This window comes from Panthera tigris, chromosome B1 (assembly GCF_018350195.1).
Source record: "Panthera tigris isolate Pti1 chromosome B1, P.tigris_Pti1_mat1.1, whole genome shotgun sequence".
Taxonomy (NCBI): domain Eukaryota; kingdom Metazoa; phylum Chordata; class Mammalia; order Carnivora; family Felidae; genus Panthera; species Panthera tigris.
The window spans coordinates 20,769,662-20,783,987 of record NC_056663.1 but is presented as its reverse complement, the minus strand read 5'-3'; the positions used below and the strand labels follow the sequence as shown (position 1 = coordinate 20,783,987).

Here is a 14,326-nt window from a genome sequence, read left to right as displayed (position 1 = left end):
CACTGGGAGGTACTATTCTAATTCATGAGGCACATCACTTCTTTTCAAAGAGGTCTTCTTCCTCTCAATCCAAATCCTACAAATCCTCACTGCCTGCCTCCTATTTTGCTGTAACAACTGTATAGGTTCCTAAAGTCCTGTCCTTCTGTCCTTTCCAACTCCATCATGTTGAACTCCTGAACACGAAAAGAGGTCATAATCAAATCTACAATTTGTGACTCCTCATTACCTATAGGATGACCTTATTTTTAATTCTCTTAATAAAGACCTATACGGCAGTCTTACGGTTGATTCCAACAAACTTGTCCCCCATTGTGCTTTGCCATGCCCCCATCCCTGTACCTACACACACACACACACACACACACACACACACACACACACACACACACTTTTACTTCTCCAGGCCTTCTTACTCTCTTCTTCTATGTCCATCGTGGTGAACGAATTAGCCTCCTTTCCTTTGTAGTCCTCTATCTTGCCTGGTGACTACAAAGTTGACCTTTAAATCCTTGCCACTCAGACACCAAATCACAACCTCCATTACATACAAAGATGTGTTAAAATACACAAATGTATGACAAGCGCTGTTGAGAGTCGGAGCTTTGTAAAGCCTTTCCTGCCAGATCACTGTCTTGTGTGTGCCATGGGCCACATCTTCTGTTACCATACCGACACTGGCTTCCGCCCCAGGATCTGTTTCTGTAGGGCTCTCAGACTACTTTCCAAGGTCCCTGAGAACAGGAATGGTACCTGATCCCTCCCTCAGGACCCAGCAACGTGTCTAGCATGGAGTGCAATTTAATAAATATTTGCTGAATGAATTTTTATTTGGGGGCCAAGAGTAAGGTGTGGGAAATAAGGAGAGGTTGGTGGAAGGGGGAAAACTTCCAGCTGTAAGAAGAATGAGGACAGGGGATCTAACGTACAGTGGTGACTCTAGTTGGGAACACTGAATTATATCATTGGAATACTGTTTGCTAACAGTAGAACTGCAATGTCCTCACCAAAAAAAGAGAAATATCTGACATGAGGGATATGTTAATTAACTCCATACCGAAAATCCTTCTACAATGTTTATCAAATCACATCACCACAACGTACAATTTTAAGAGCTTACAAGTTTACTTATTGATTATAACTCAATCAAGCTGGAAAAAAAAATAAATGTAGAATTGTACTGACCAGAATACCTACCAAACTTTTTTCAGGGGTGTTTGGGTGGCTCAGTTGGTTAAGGGTCCTACTCTTGATCTCAGTTCAGGTTATGATCTCACAGTCAGTCATGAGATGGGCATACAGCCTGCTTAAGATTCTCTCTTTCCTACTCCCCCTACCCTGCACACGGTCTCTCAAAAAAAAAAAAAATGTCAAAGGCCAAGAGTAAATAAATTTTGATCATGCCTTCTCTCGTCTACACTAAAACATTAAACACTTAATTTTTACCAGTTTATTTGTCCTTTGTATATATTAACAGATTCTTCAGTCTGTTAACTATATAAAAGGAAACATTTTTATAGTCCTTATAACAATTAGCAAGTTATAGATATTCAAACATTCATGTGATTTTTAAATTTACATTTACCTACCAGTTTTACTTGCCTCTGGAGGTACAGAAAGAACAGATTTTTAGAATATGAATTTACTAAATCACAGCACAAACATTTGATGAGTCCTCCTCATCACAAACAATGAGCAAGGTTGAGCAAGTGACAGATGAAAATTTCTGGGCTCCAGCCACAGTGCAGTCCAGGCTCAACAGGTTTGGAAAATCAACTTGTTTTTCAGAAAGGATGTTTCATAGCATTGTTTCTGACGGCATCCTGAGTTCACAGACATTTTTCAGCGTGGCTCAGAATTACTACCGACCTGTACCCTTTCTGATTCCAACACGCAGCCTGGCACCAGAAGCAAGGTTCCCCGGCTAGTCTGTGATTCCCATGACCTGTCCTATCCCATTCACGAGGCTCATGGTCCCTCCTACCTAGCCTCACCCACTCCGCCTAATGACAACCTGAAAGCCTAGCAAAGGTCTTGCCCATTCTACCCTTAGTCTGTCTAATGGGCATTAAGGGTCCTGAACAAAGCCTCCTTTACCAAAGGATTAGCCCTTTGGAACTCATAATCATCCTAACAGAGCATTGCCGTTACTGTTCCCAGTTCCCAGATGAAAATACTACTCGGGTAGTCAAATGGCTTACTCGGTCACATTTAAGCAGCGACAGTGAGGCCTGGAAGGCAGGTAACTTACCACCAGCCCAGGGTTCCCTCTACCGTGTCACAGAACACAAGCATCATGGTTAAAGAAATAAGCACCAGGCTGGAGGTCAGATTGAGCTCCTTCTTCTAGGAGGGGGCTCCCCAAGTACAATGGTAACAAAGTGGGGATAAAACAAAGGAATTTAACTATTTCACCAATGGTCCTAATGTTTATCTTAAGAGCAAAGTTGATCTAAAGTATCTGTAATTGGACTTCTTAAAAAGAAGCAGTAACACACACACACACACATACACATCATAACCAATATTAAAGGGAAGACATGGAAATATTGGGCTGAGAGACTAACCTGAGCACCAAATTCTTAACTAATGAAATCCTTACAGGACTGCTCTTTAGTTCCAGGAGGTGGTATTTACCCATTCACTGCACAGCATCTAACTTATCTCAGATGTAAATCATAAAGATTTAAGGTCTACCTACAGACATATTACTGACCTCCATGGTTTATTTTAAGCTCACACTGTTAGCACAATCTTACATAGAGATGACAGTTTTCTTTTGACCTTGTAATTACTACCATCTTTTGGCTAGGGGAAACATGGAAGGAATAGCATTTGCACTTAGCCTTAGTAACACAGAGCGTCTATTGGATTTGAAATATAGCTTCATCAACAAGCAGTTTACTTAGATACCCACCTTGGAAAATCTGATTAAATGTACTGTATTTAACAACAGAACATCATTAAGCAATGCCTTGTAAAACTAATAATCCAATAGAATGATTAAGTGAAAAAAAAACATTAATAATACCCTATTTTTAAGCTTATACTAACCTACATATTGAAAAATTCCAGAATTTTATGAGACTATTATAAAATATATAGCACAGTGGGATAGAGGGGAAAAAGAAGGAAAGAGGCAGAAATGGGCAGTTTTCCCTTCATACTTTATATGCTTATTATTACTTCAGGCACATTTTTTTACAATAAGCATATTTTATCATAAAAACTAGTATTATTAAAGTCAGTAGAGCCAAATATTTAACCAGACAAAAGATGCTCAAAACATACAGACACCAAGGAAAGATAAATTGGATCAGCCATTAAAGAAAGTAGATTCTAATCATTTTGATTCCTGTGCCTCTGCAAGCAATAGGTATTCTTTAAATCTTTTAAATTTACTAAGAAAAAAACAACAAAGCAATCAATGGCTTAGTTGATGCTTTTATAAGGCTGTGATGAAAACACAGAACTGTGGTACTGGAAACTTCTTCATGATACCATAATGGTGTGTTCCTAAGACTGGAAATTAATACCAAAGAATAAACTCCTGAATGGTACTCCTTTGTTCTGACACTTATATTAAATGACTCATTGTCCAGGAGAAAGCTCCCAGGGCATTCACAGGTATGCAGTGTAATCTCTCAGCTCCAATCTGACTTCCTCTGTTCCCTAAGGAAAGGCCTGAGAAAGAAGGTGGGTCTCACACTACTCGCAAAACACCTTCAAAGTAATGAGAGCAGTTTCCCAGGCCACAGAAACATCTACCCGTCAAAGCAAGTTCTCCTCTCTGAACTCTCAGCCAGACTAGAATGAATTCAGCGTTAGTGTGTTTTTCACGAGATTATTCAGCATGGAAAAAAAATGTCTTGCTGTTCACTACATTTGATGAAATTCAAAGGTTCTGAAGATATCTCAATGAGTTGACAAAAAAACAAAAAGCAAAGCCTTGACTACTATATTACCTATATTAGAAGACACAGATCATCTTAATAAAAATCTGGACAGTGGATTCACAGGAGAGGTTGTGTTACTCAACTATTTACTTGCCCACATACTGAGGTAACTGCAAAGTAAGGTGATCGCAGAGCACACATGTACAGGGTGATAGAAACACTTGACAGCTTACTATGGAAGGTACCACCAGATTTTTTTTTTTTTAACATTTATTCATTTTTGAGAGACAGAGTATGAGTGGGGAAGAGGCAGAGAGAAAGGGGGACACAGAATCCGAAGCAGGCTTCAGGCTCTGAGCTGTCAGCACAGAGCCTGATGTGGGGCCCAAACTCAAGGACCCCAAGATCATGACCTGAGCCGAAGTCAGATGCTTAACTGACTGAGCCACCCAGGCAACGCAGATGTTTTAAGTAGTCATTAGGAATATTAGAAAATACATTGTATGTCGTTAAAATTTTCCTAATAGGATTGTGGTTTGCATGGCTTACTAGGTGCACAGACATCATGGGGAAGAAAAAGAAAATGAGGCTGGAGAGATGGACAGCTTACTGTTAAGGATGGCATTACATGCCAGGCTAAGAGCTTTAGAGACCTCACCTATTACGGGCGGGGTTTGGTGGGAAGTGGGGGCAGGGGGGTGGGCTACTGCAGCTTCTTGGCATTTGACCTGGAACTTGATCAAGTGGTGGCAGCTGCATAACCACCTAGCAGGATGAGTTTGAAATCAGAGAACTTAGGAAGCTAGTGCACTTGTCAGTGCTAGAGGACGTGGGAAGTTTCACGAGACAATGACACAACTATGGAGGTCATTCTGGAAAATACAAACTACCCATTAATACATACAGCTTAAAATATAAATTATTGTATTTTATAAAACACAATAGACATCAATAAAGGCAGGCTCATTAACTACTAGTCAGGGAGAGAAAATGCCAAAGAAAGAGACATAGTTAAAATACAAAACATGAGAATGTGTCTATAGCTATAATTATAACTTGGGTTCTTTTAGCACAACTACATAGAGAAAGTGATCTTTGCATTAATTATCTATGGTAGCTGGGAATTATTACAAAACTAGAGCAAGTCTACTCAAAGGGATAAAAAAAAATAAGTTATGGGAGAAATAAATTCTACTCAAATCTGTGGCTGCAGGTTCGTTTTAACTGAACCCAAAAGGACCAAATTTTCCCATCAATATGAACGTAGATGTTAACGTACTGCAATAGACCTTTCTCCAAAGAAAATATAAAATGGTCACAACAACACATGAAAAGGTGCTCAACATCATTAGTCATTAGAGACATGCAAATCAAAACCACAATGAGACACATCACACCTATTAGAACCGTTATTATAAAAGCAAAACAGAAAACAACAAGCGGTGGCTATGATGTGAAGAAATTGGAATCCCGTGCGTTGCTGGTAGAAAAGTAAAAGGGCACGGCTGCTGTGGAAAATGGTCTGGCTGTTCCCCCCAAATTAAAAATGTAACTGGCATTCGGGGCACCCACCCAAAATAAATGAAAGGAGGATGTTCAAGAGGTCTTCATACACCCATGTCCAGAAAGTTACTCATAATAAACAAAAGGTAGAAGCAACCCAAGGGATCCATTGGCAGATGAATGGATAAAATGTGGCCATGCTATGAAGTATTATTCAGTCTTGAGAAGGAAAGAAATTCTGACACAGGCTCCAACATGGATGAAACATGAAGATGTTATACCAAGTGCAATAAGCTGCTCATAAAAGTACAAACACTGCATAATTCCTCTTAGCTAGAGGAATCAAACTCCAAGAGGGACCTAGAATAGTCAAATTCCAAGACAGACACCAGCATGGTGGTCCCCATTCTGGGGGATGGACAGAGGTGGTTAGTGTTTCATGGATAAAGAGGTTCAGCTGGGGAAGGTAAAAAGTTCTGGAGCTGGGATGGTGTAATTATCGTACAACCAAGTGAACTGGTTTAATGCCACTGAACCGCACACTTAAAAATGGTTCAAATGGTAAATTTAATGTAACATACTTTATCACAAAAAAAGTGAAAGGAAGGTGTGCTACTAGTTACTGTAAGATATTAGAAAATAGAAAAATAGTCTATTGTTGGCATAAAACTATATTTACAGATGAATAAACTGGTGTATAAACCCCAGAAAAATAACAATTCAGAAGAGGAGGGAGAGATTTTTCAGATAAGTGAAAGCATTTCTTTGTGGTGTTAAAATAACTGGCCTTAAAAAAATTAAAATCTGAAAAGCTGCATGTATGACGTAGGGGTTAAACGTTGACAATCCAGAGCCAGACTGCTTAGGGTTTGAGCCCAGCTCCAGGACATGCTGGCTGTGAACAGGTTACTTAACCTCTCTGAGCTTGGATTTCTCATATTAACAGGGGTACTTACTTCATAGATTCTTTTAAAGGTTAAATAAGTTTTTTATTTTTATTTATTTCTTTTTCAATGTTTATTTCTTCTGAGAGAGAGACAGTGCGTGCACGGGATGGGCAGAGACAGAGAATCCCAAGCAGGCTTCCCTGACATGGGGCTCAAACTCATGAACCATGAGCTCATGACCTGAGCCGAAATCAAGAGTCGGACACTTAACCGACTGAGCCACCCAGGTGCCTTGTAAGTTTTTATTTCTAAAATGCTTAGAACAATACTTAACACTTATTACACGATAGCTAAATATTAGCCACTGGTCTCAACATACACGCACATGAACGTGAAAAAAATATTAAAATAAAATTGGATTATAAAGGATTTAGAACAAAACCAGACAAATTAACCATAACTAAATACGGATTAATCTCTTTGATCACGGTAGAGAAGGCCAAGTTAAGCATAAAAACTTAGGAAAAATTAAAGGAAAAGATGTATTTGACCATATTAAAAATGCAAGAATTTAAAAGGCACCATATACGAAATAAAAAGGCAAATAATAAAACACAGGACAGTAACAATGAACAACATCCAGTCAACAAAGAATCATTTGCCTCAAAATATAAGAGAGCAAAAGTTCTAACAGTAAATAAAAATCAACAATACAATTTTTAAAACTGTTGAAACTTAATGTGTCTAGCGTCTTTCCTGGCTCCCCGTCATCCATAATCCCTGATTCCATCGCTCACATGCTGAAGAAAGGCTTAAACAGCCTAATACTTGCGTTCCTAATCTTTCTTGAGGTTAGGGTGACCATGCAACTCAGTCTGTGCCAGTAAGACTTCAAGACAGGAGTGCTAGGGGGGCGGGGGAGGGGGTGTAAGGCGCTGAGTAGGACTTTTCCTCCCTGATGGAGGTAGACACGCATGTGGGGAGTAAGTCTCTACTCCGGGATGCCATCCTTCACTTTCAGCCTTTTTATACAGCAGCAAGACGACTAGATACTTGGAACTCTTGGCCACCATATTTTAACTGAAAAGTCCCTGACAGAACAACATGTTGAGTCAGGAAGAGTAGAAAGACAGAAAGAGGACCTTACCAAGCCACCAAATGTAGACCTACCTACATCTAGACTTCTTGTTAAATAAACACACAACCTCGGGTTTAAACCAGATGGTATTCTAACTACCATGCTCTCTCTCTCTCAGCATCTGATGGCAGTTGATTCTTCCTTCCTTTTTGAACAGTTTTCTTTACTTGGCTTCTGGAACGCCACTCCTGACTGACTTCTCTCCTACCTTCCTGGCTGTCTCTTCTTGGTCTCCTCTCTAATTCCTCCTTATCTCCCTAGCCCTTTAAAATTTAAGAATGCCCCAGAGGTACTTTGGAGTACTCCAGGGAGCTTCCCAGTAGTGCCCTTGACCTATTATTCTCTTCCACACTTACCATCTTGGTGATCTAATCCAGTCTAGTGGCTTTAAATACCATCTACATGTTGATGAATCCCAAATTTATATCCCTAGACCAGAAATCCATGCACTCTAGACTCATGTATCCCACTTTTCTTTCAACATCTTCACTTACAGATTATTCATCTCAACTTAGTATCTCTATAGCTGAATTCCTGATAACTATCTACCAACATCTGTACCCCCATCACCCATCTCCATCTCAGCGGATGGCACTATTATATCCTTCCCCATGGTTCACACCCAAAACATGTACAGTCACCTGACTCCACTCTTTGGCTCTCACCTCCTCTAAGCAAATGCTGTCAGCTTCACTTTCAACATGCTCATCTAGAATCTGACCAGCCCTCACTGCCATGACCATGGTCCAAGAAGCCATAATCTCCTGCCATGACTGTAGCAATACCTCCTCACTGATCTCTGGATGCAGCCCTCACCCCCATTCTATATACTCTCTACACAGGTATCAAAGTGATCTTATCAAAATTTAAGTCACTTTGGGGGCGCCTCAGTGGCTTAATCAGTTGAGCATCCAACTCTCAATTTTGGCTCAGGTCGGGAGCTCCCGTTTCGGAAGTTTGAGCCTCACATTGGGTTTGCACTAACAGTGCAGAGCCTGCTTGGGACTCTCTCTCTGTCTCTTTCTAAGTAAATAAATAAACTTAAACAAAATTCATTAAAAAATTTTAAAAAATTAAGTCACTTTGGTTAAAAGCCAAAATCCTTAGGATTTTTAACACTGTCCACATCTGCTTCTCCACTACCTGTTTCACTTCTGTTTCAACTTTTCCTTCCTTCTTCCCTTGCTTTCCTAGAGCACATTAGAGCCACCTCAGTGTCTCCACTTACTGTTCACTCTGACTAGCACGGTTTTCCTCCAGATACGCCTAGGACTGACACCCCCCGGCCTTTACTCAAAAGCCACCTCTCCCTGGTCACACTAACCAACATTTCTTTCTCTCTCACACAAAAGTAACACCCACCATTTCATATTCCCCTTCTCTGCATTAGTATTTCCCCTCCCCCTTTAGTACTTTACATTATCAAGCATCCTATCTACTTTTATTTACATATTACCCATCTCTCCCACCAGCATGTAACTTCAAGGAGGGCATGTTTCGATCCTGTATTCACTTCTGTACCTCAGCACTTTGATCACTGAATCTACATTTATTCAATAAATATTTCAGTGCCAAGTTTATGCCAATTAAAATAAGATACCGTTTGCACTTTCTGAAAGAGTAGATATTTAGAAATCGTGTTAGAAATGTCAAAATACTGGCAAGAGTGTCGGAAAATGCTCTTACGTACTCAGAGAGGGAGCACCGACTTGTAGGCTGTTTCTGAAGGGCAATTTGGCAACGTGCAACCAAAGTCTTAAAGTGCTCACACCCTGTGATTCCATCTAAAGGAATGCATCCAAGGAATTTATCTGACTAGCTCTCTTACTATGTATAAAGTTCTTCAGCGTGAAATCGTTTCATTCACTAAAAAAACAGAACAAAAACCCTGAAACAACGTCATGTTCAAAGTCTGAAGAAATATATTGCAGCACGTTCCATCGATGCAGTATTATAAGGCCGTTTAAAATCATGTTATTAAAGAGTAAGAATTTAAGAAGCTAAGGAAATAGGCACTATACCTTTTAAGTGAAAAAGAAAATTCAATTAACTAAGCAAGTGCCTACTGACTGTTAGGTAGAGGATTTCTGAAACAGTAGGAATTGCTTGCACCTATGAAATGTATGTTACCACGTGCACATGAGAATATGTCAAAAGAAAAGGCATTGAATAGTTATCAATTATGACGTTAAAACCTATCTGGCATTAATGAGATTAAGGGTGATTTTTCTTTCCTTCCCACTTTTCACTACAAGTGTTATACTTCTTGTTTATTTATTTATTTTAACATTTATTCATTTCTGAGAGAGAGACAGGGCGTGAGCAGGGTAGCGACAGAGGGAGAGAGACACAGAATCCGAAGCAGGCTCCAAGCTCCGAGCTGTCAGCACAGAGCCCGATGCGGGGCTCAAACTCCTGAACCAGGAGATCACGACCTAAGCCGAAGTCAGTTGCTCAACCACCTGAGCCACCCAGGCGCCCCAAAAAGTGATATAATTTTAAAATAGCCTACTGGGAAAAAGGCATTGGAAAACTGACAAGCTATCCAAATGCACTGGTTAAATCCAAGATGCACGAGAGATACGGTTTACAATGCTTCTTCCTTTCCTTTCCTGGCACGCACAGACCTGGGCTCTGTCTGGACCTCTTCTGCCTGCTGACTGCCTGAACACCAGTGTATCGTGTCCTAATTGCCCAACTTCCCTTCTCTGTATTCCCATTTACCTTTACTGACTCGGTCCACAATCTCTACATTCCACACTCTGAACCCTAGCTGCCTGTCCTATCATTTCTACTCCCTAGTATACCAGCTAAGCCCTAAAAATTACCTCAATCCAGATGTAGCCTCCTTATTGTATTTCCAAGGTCTCGATGGCAAACATCAAACAAATCATCAATAGCAAACCAAGACTGACACACACATTTGCAAAGGTGTACCTCGATCACAGTATAGAATTACCTAGATTACAGCAAAAAACAGTTTCAGCAAACTTTGGTACTGTTAATCGTATCCTCTTCTGAAATCCTACAGCTTTTGTTTTCCTTTAAAATATCCTAAGGACAGATGTGATGAGGGACAAACCCACCACCTCCCCTACTTGACTGGTAATAGCTTGAAGGCAAGCACCAGGTCTTTCTTATCCCATAACTGCTCTGGGTCTGCAGTACAGCTTGCACAGTGTATACTTCCAAAGGGTCAAGTGAATGAATTATCTTCCGGAACACAAAATTTCAGTAGCCCTCTACATTTATATATTGCAAAATGTGACTTTAATAGTCCATATTCTTGAGTTAGTCAAGGCAGTGTTCTATTAGTACGACACAAACCACTCCATGTAGCCATCACCATTTGCTCCAGAGTGAACTCAAAAATATAGTCATGGGAGTACAGGTGAGTCACAACAAAAACACAACAGATATTAAGAGGGCGGTCATCTGACAGAGAAACAAGAACTTGCCACAAAGCAAGGTTCTCACGAGGACTTGAATTGCTCAGAAGCACAGGGCTCGTGGTAATACTGTCAGTACCTGCCTCTGCAAGTGTGTTTACAAGATTTCTGCTGCTTCACATGGGGATTAAACAAAAATAACTCCCGTAGTCACAGGCCTAGGAACATGCGTCCTGCAACTGAAGGTGTAATAAATTCAAGACTAAGAAGGGTCGTGTCCCTTCCCCAGCTACCGTACAAAGAAGATGAACAAGGGTCTTCACAGGTCCATCAACAAATGTATTTATCTGGTGGTGAGGTGACTGAACTCACCCGGCACAGAGCTCCTAACCACGATGGAAAAAGGCACGTGGTGAGCATCCAGGCTCATTAGAAGCCAAGGTTCACAGGAGAATTACTTTGAGCCATGAGGTCACTGAGACACAAAACTGAAGATCATCTTATTTCCTGTTCCTGTTACAAAAATAAGCAACTCAACAGAATTTGCACAAACTCACGTCAAAGAAATCCCCTCACCTCATAAAAGTGAGCTGCCAAAAAAAAAAAAAAAAAAAAAAAAAAGTGGGGGGGGGGGGGGAAGCTGTCCAGCCCATCACCCACGGCTACTACTCTGACACTTGACTCTTAAAATTCCCTACTTAATCTCCAATTGTGTCTATCCCTACACACTGCTGCCTTCCCTTTATTTCTAAGGCTAACTTAGTTACGGGTGCTCTGGATGCATTCTGATGCTTTCATCATCTGACTGTCAGCCATTACTGATGTCCTTACCTTTATCGGCTCTTTTCCCATAGGTTTCCTTACCCTCTACTACACATTTGCACTGTTTTAACCTTCCAACATCCCTACGCCCTTTGAGGTGCTTCTTGATCTCTTCAAATTCAGCATGGTCCGAACTAAACCCATCACTGTCCTCCTGTTAACCACTTCTTGCTACTCTGTTCCCTATCTCGCTTCATGGTCACCCAACAAGAAAGTGGCAGAGACACAAGAGACTCTTCCCCAAAGGAAGTTTACCAGACCCCCTTTGTCCAAAACGTTTTTAGCATTTTCAGTTTCTTATTCCCACACACTGGTACAACTCTCGTAAGTTTGTGTCTCAACGATGAGAGAACTGACCTGCCTCAAACATCCTCGGGACACCATCACTTAACCTCAACACTCAGTCGACTCCAGACATGTGGATCCTACCCTCAATGTTTCCAAACACATCATACCCTTTCATAGGGCTCCACTTGCAATACCACAGGGTATTCCCACCCTTGGGAATACCAGCAACTTTCCATGCCTGGAAAACTTCTACAGGCACATTCCAAGGCCAGTTCAAATGTCATCACTATTCTCCAATCTGCCCTTCGGCCAAGTTAGTGGTGTTCCCTTCACTGTGGACACAGTGCTTCACATAAGTTTCCATTCAAATAAGGCCAGACAACATTTTTAATTATCTGTTGTATAATAGGTACACTGTGCTGAGCAATGAAAAAGATAAAAATAACTTACACCTGGGGGCACCTGGGTGGCGTCCAACTTTGGCTTGGTCCATGGTCTTGCAGTTTGTGAGTTTGAGCCCCATATTAGGCTGGCTGCTGTCAGCGCAGAGCCCACTTTGGATCCTCTGCCCCTTCCCCTCTCTCTCTACCCCTTCCCTGCTTGTGCTCACTCTGTTTCTCAAAAATAAGTTTAAAAAAAAAACATTTGAAAAAAAATTAAGAATTCTTTAAAATAATAATAAACACGGGGCACCTGGGTGGCTCAGTTCGGTTCAATATCCAACTTTGGCTCAAGTCATGATCTCATGGTTCATGAGTTTGAGCCCCGTGTCAGGCTCTGTGCTGATAGCTCAGAGCCTGGAGCCTGCTTTGGATTCTGTGTCTCCCTCTCTGCCCCTCCCCTTCACGTGGTTTGTTTCTCTCTCCAAGATGAATAAACAAACAAAAAACAACTAGGACATGGACTCTCCTTACGGGCCTCACAATTAGGAGACAGACATGTGTGAAAATGATTATAGTAGCATAATAAAGGCCAAGTATCACAGAGGCCAGGACAGATCAGCTGCAGTTTGAAGAATGAGGAGTTTGCGTTGAAATCATATGCTTCAACACCTCTTTTCACCTCACCCTCTAACCAATGAGATTGTTAAAAGGGCCTATCAATCACGTTTGTAGTCTCCGAATCCGGTAGACAGCCCAGCACACAGCAGGCTCTCAAAACTTTTCTCCAATTCATAAAGCAACAGAAACTGCTTAGTGACATATTAAGCCTCACTTATAGGTCATTCTATAAAGCAATCTTCTCCAGAATTACTTGCCAAGGGAGAAGAATTGAGTGGAAGGCCCGTAAAACGATCAAGAATTCATAATGTCAGGAAGGAATAAAAGAGAAGACACTGGTCTCCCTGTAAAACCCTACCTGGTTGGCCTCATCCGTCCTCCCCGGCTCCCACCACACATGCTGGGCAGCTCCCTGTCCCTCAAGCACCCCCCTACCGCCTCCCCTCCACCTTTCCACCTGCTGTTCCCTCTGCCCGGCGAAGGCCTTTCATCTGATATCCCAAGGTCTCTCTCCTCCTGCACCTTCAGATACTGGCTCATTTGTCCCCTGCTCAGTGTGGCCTTTCTCAACTGCCTGATACTAAGATGCCACGCCCTTCACTGCCTTTTCTTCTCAGCACCTATCATCGTACATTCTCAACATCTTATTTACTGAATTTTTCAACTCACCTGACTAGAATTTAAGCTCTGCAAGGCAAGAATTTATCTCTTGTGCATTTCTGCATCCCCAGCACAAGCAGGCACTCAATCGACACTCGTTAAATGAGCAAGTCAGTGTGTCGGACAACGGGGTTTATGTCAGAGAGGTTCAGGGCACAGCACAACACCGCAGGGTCTGTCCCCTGTGTCCGCCACTTATTAACTCTAACTTTGTGCAAGTTACTTAAGGTTTCAAAACTTCCAATTCCTTATCTACAGAATTGGGATAGCTATACTATCTATACCTCATCAATTGTAAGAATAAATGAAATTAGACATTATCTGTATCTCATGAGTTGTAAGAATAAATCAAAGTAGCCATTTAGAAAGCTTAGAAGACAGCATGACAGGTCTCTGGTGCTTAAAAACATCACTACGACTATCATTTTTATGAAAAAACAAAAAACCCTGAGACACTTTCTTTAAAAAGTATTTTAATTATATGTACATATAGAAACATCTGTAAGCAACAGATTAAAGTTAGCTTTTAGAATAAGTTATTACGTGATACTTTCTGGTTTGTAATAATTTATCCAAGTATCTTTCTCATGATTTTGCAAGCTAGTTCTCTCAAACTCTCACCTAGAGAAGACTGAAATGATATAAAAGTACATTGAAAAGATCTTAAATTCCCTTTGACCCTCAACAGACAAAATTAGTTTACAAAAGACAACTAAGAAAAAAAACACCTTAGCAAGAAAGC

General features: G+C 40.9%; 1 protein-coding gene across 4 annotated transcripts in view; it reads right to left on the bottom strand.

The window, feature by feature from the left end:
- MTUS1 (microtubule associated scaffold protein 1) overlaps positions 1-14,326 on the bottom strand; it is a 171,155-nt gene that overhangs the window by 83,550 nt on the left and 73,279 nt on the right. Inside the window, exon 1 of one of the 4 annotated variants that reach the window (XM_042983041.1) lies at positions 13,382-13,422. The exons of the other annotated variants lie outside the window; for them this stretch is intronic. Coding sequence (XP_042838975.1) covers positions 13,382-13,415 — 34 coding nt within the window. The 5' untranslated portion in view covers positions 13,416-13,422. Of the gene's footprint in view, positions 1-13,381; positions 13,423-14,326 lie in introns of those variants that run through there. 4 annotated transcript variants of the gene reach the window in all.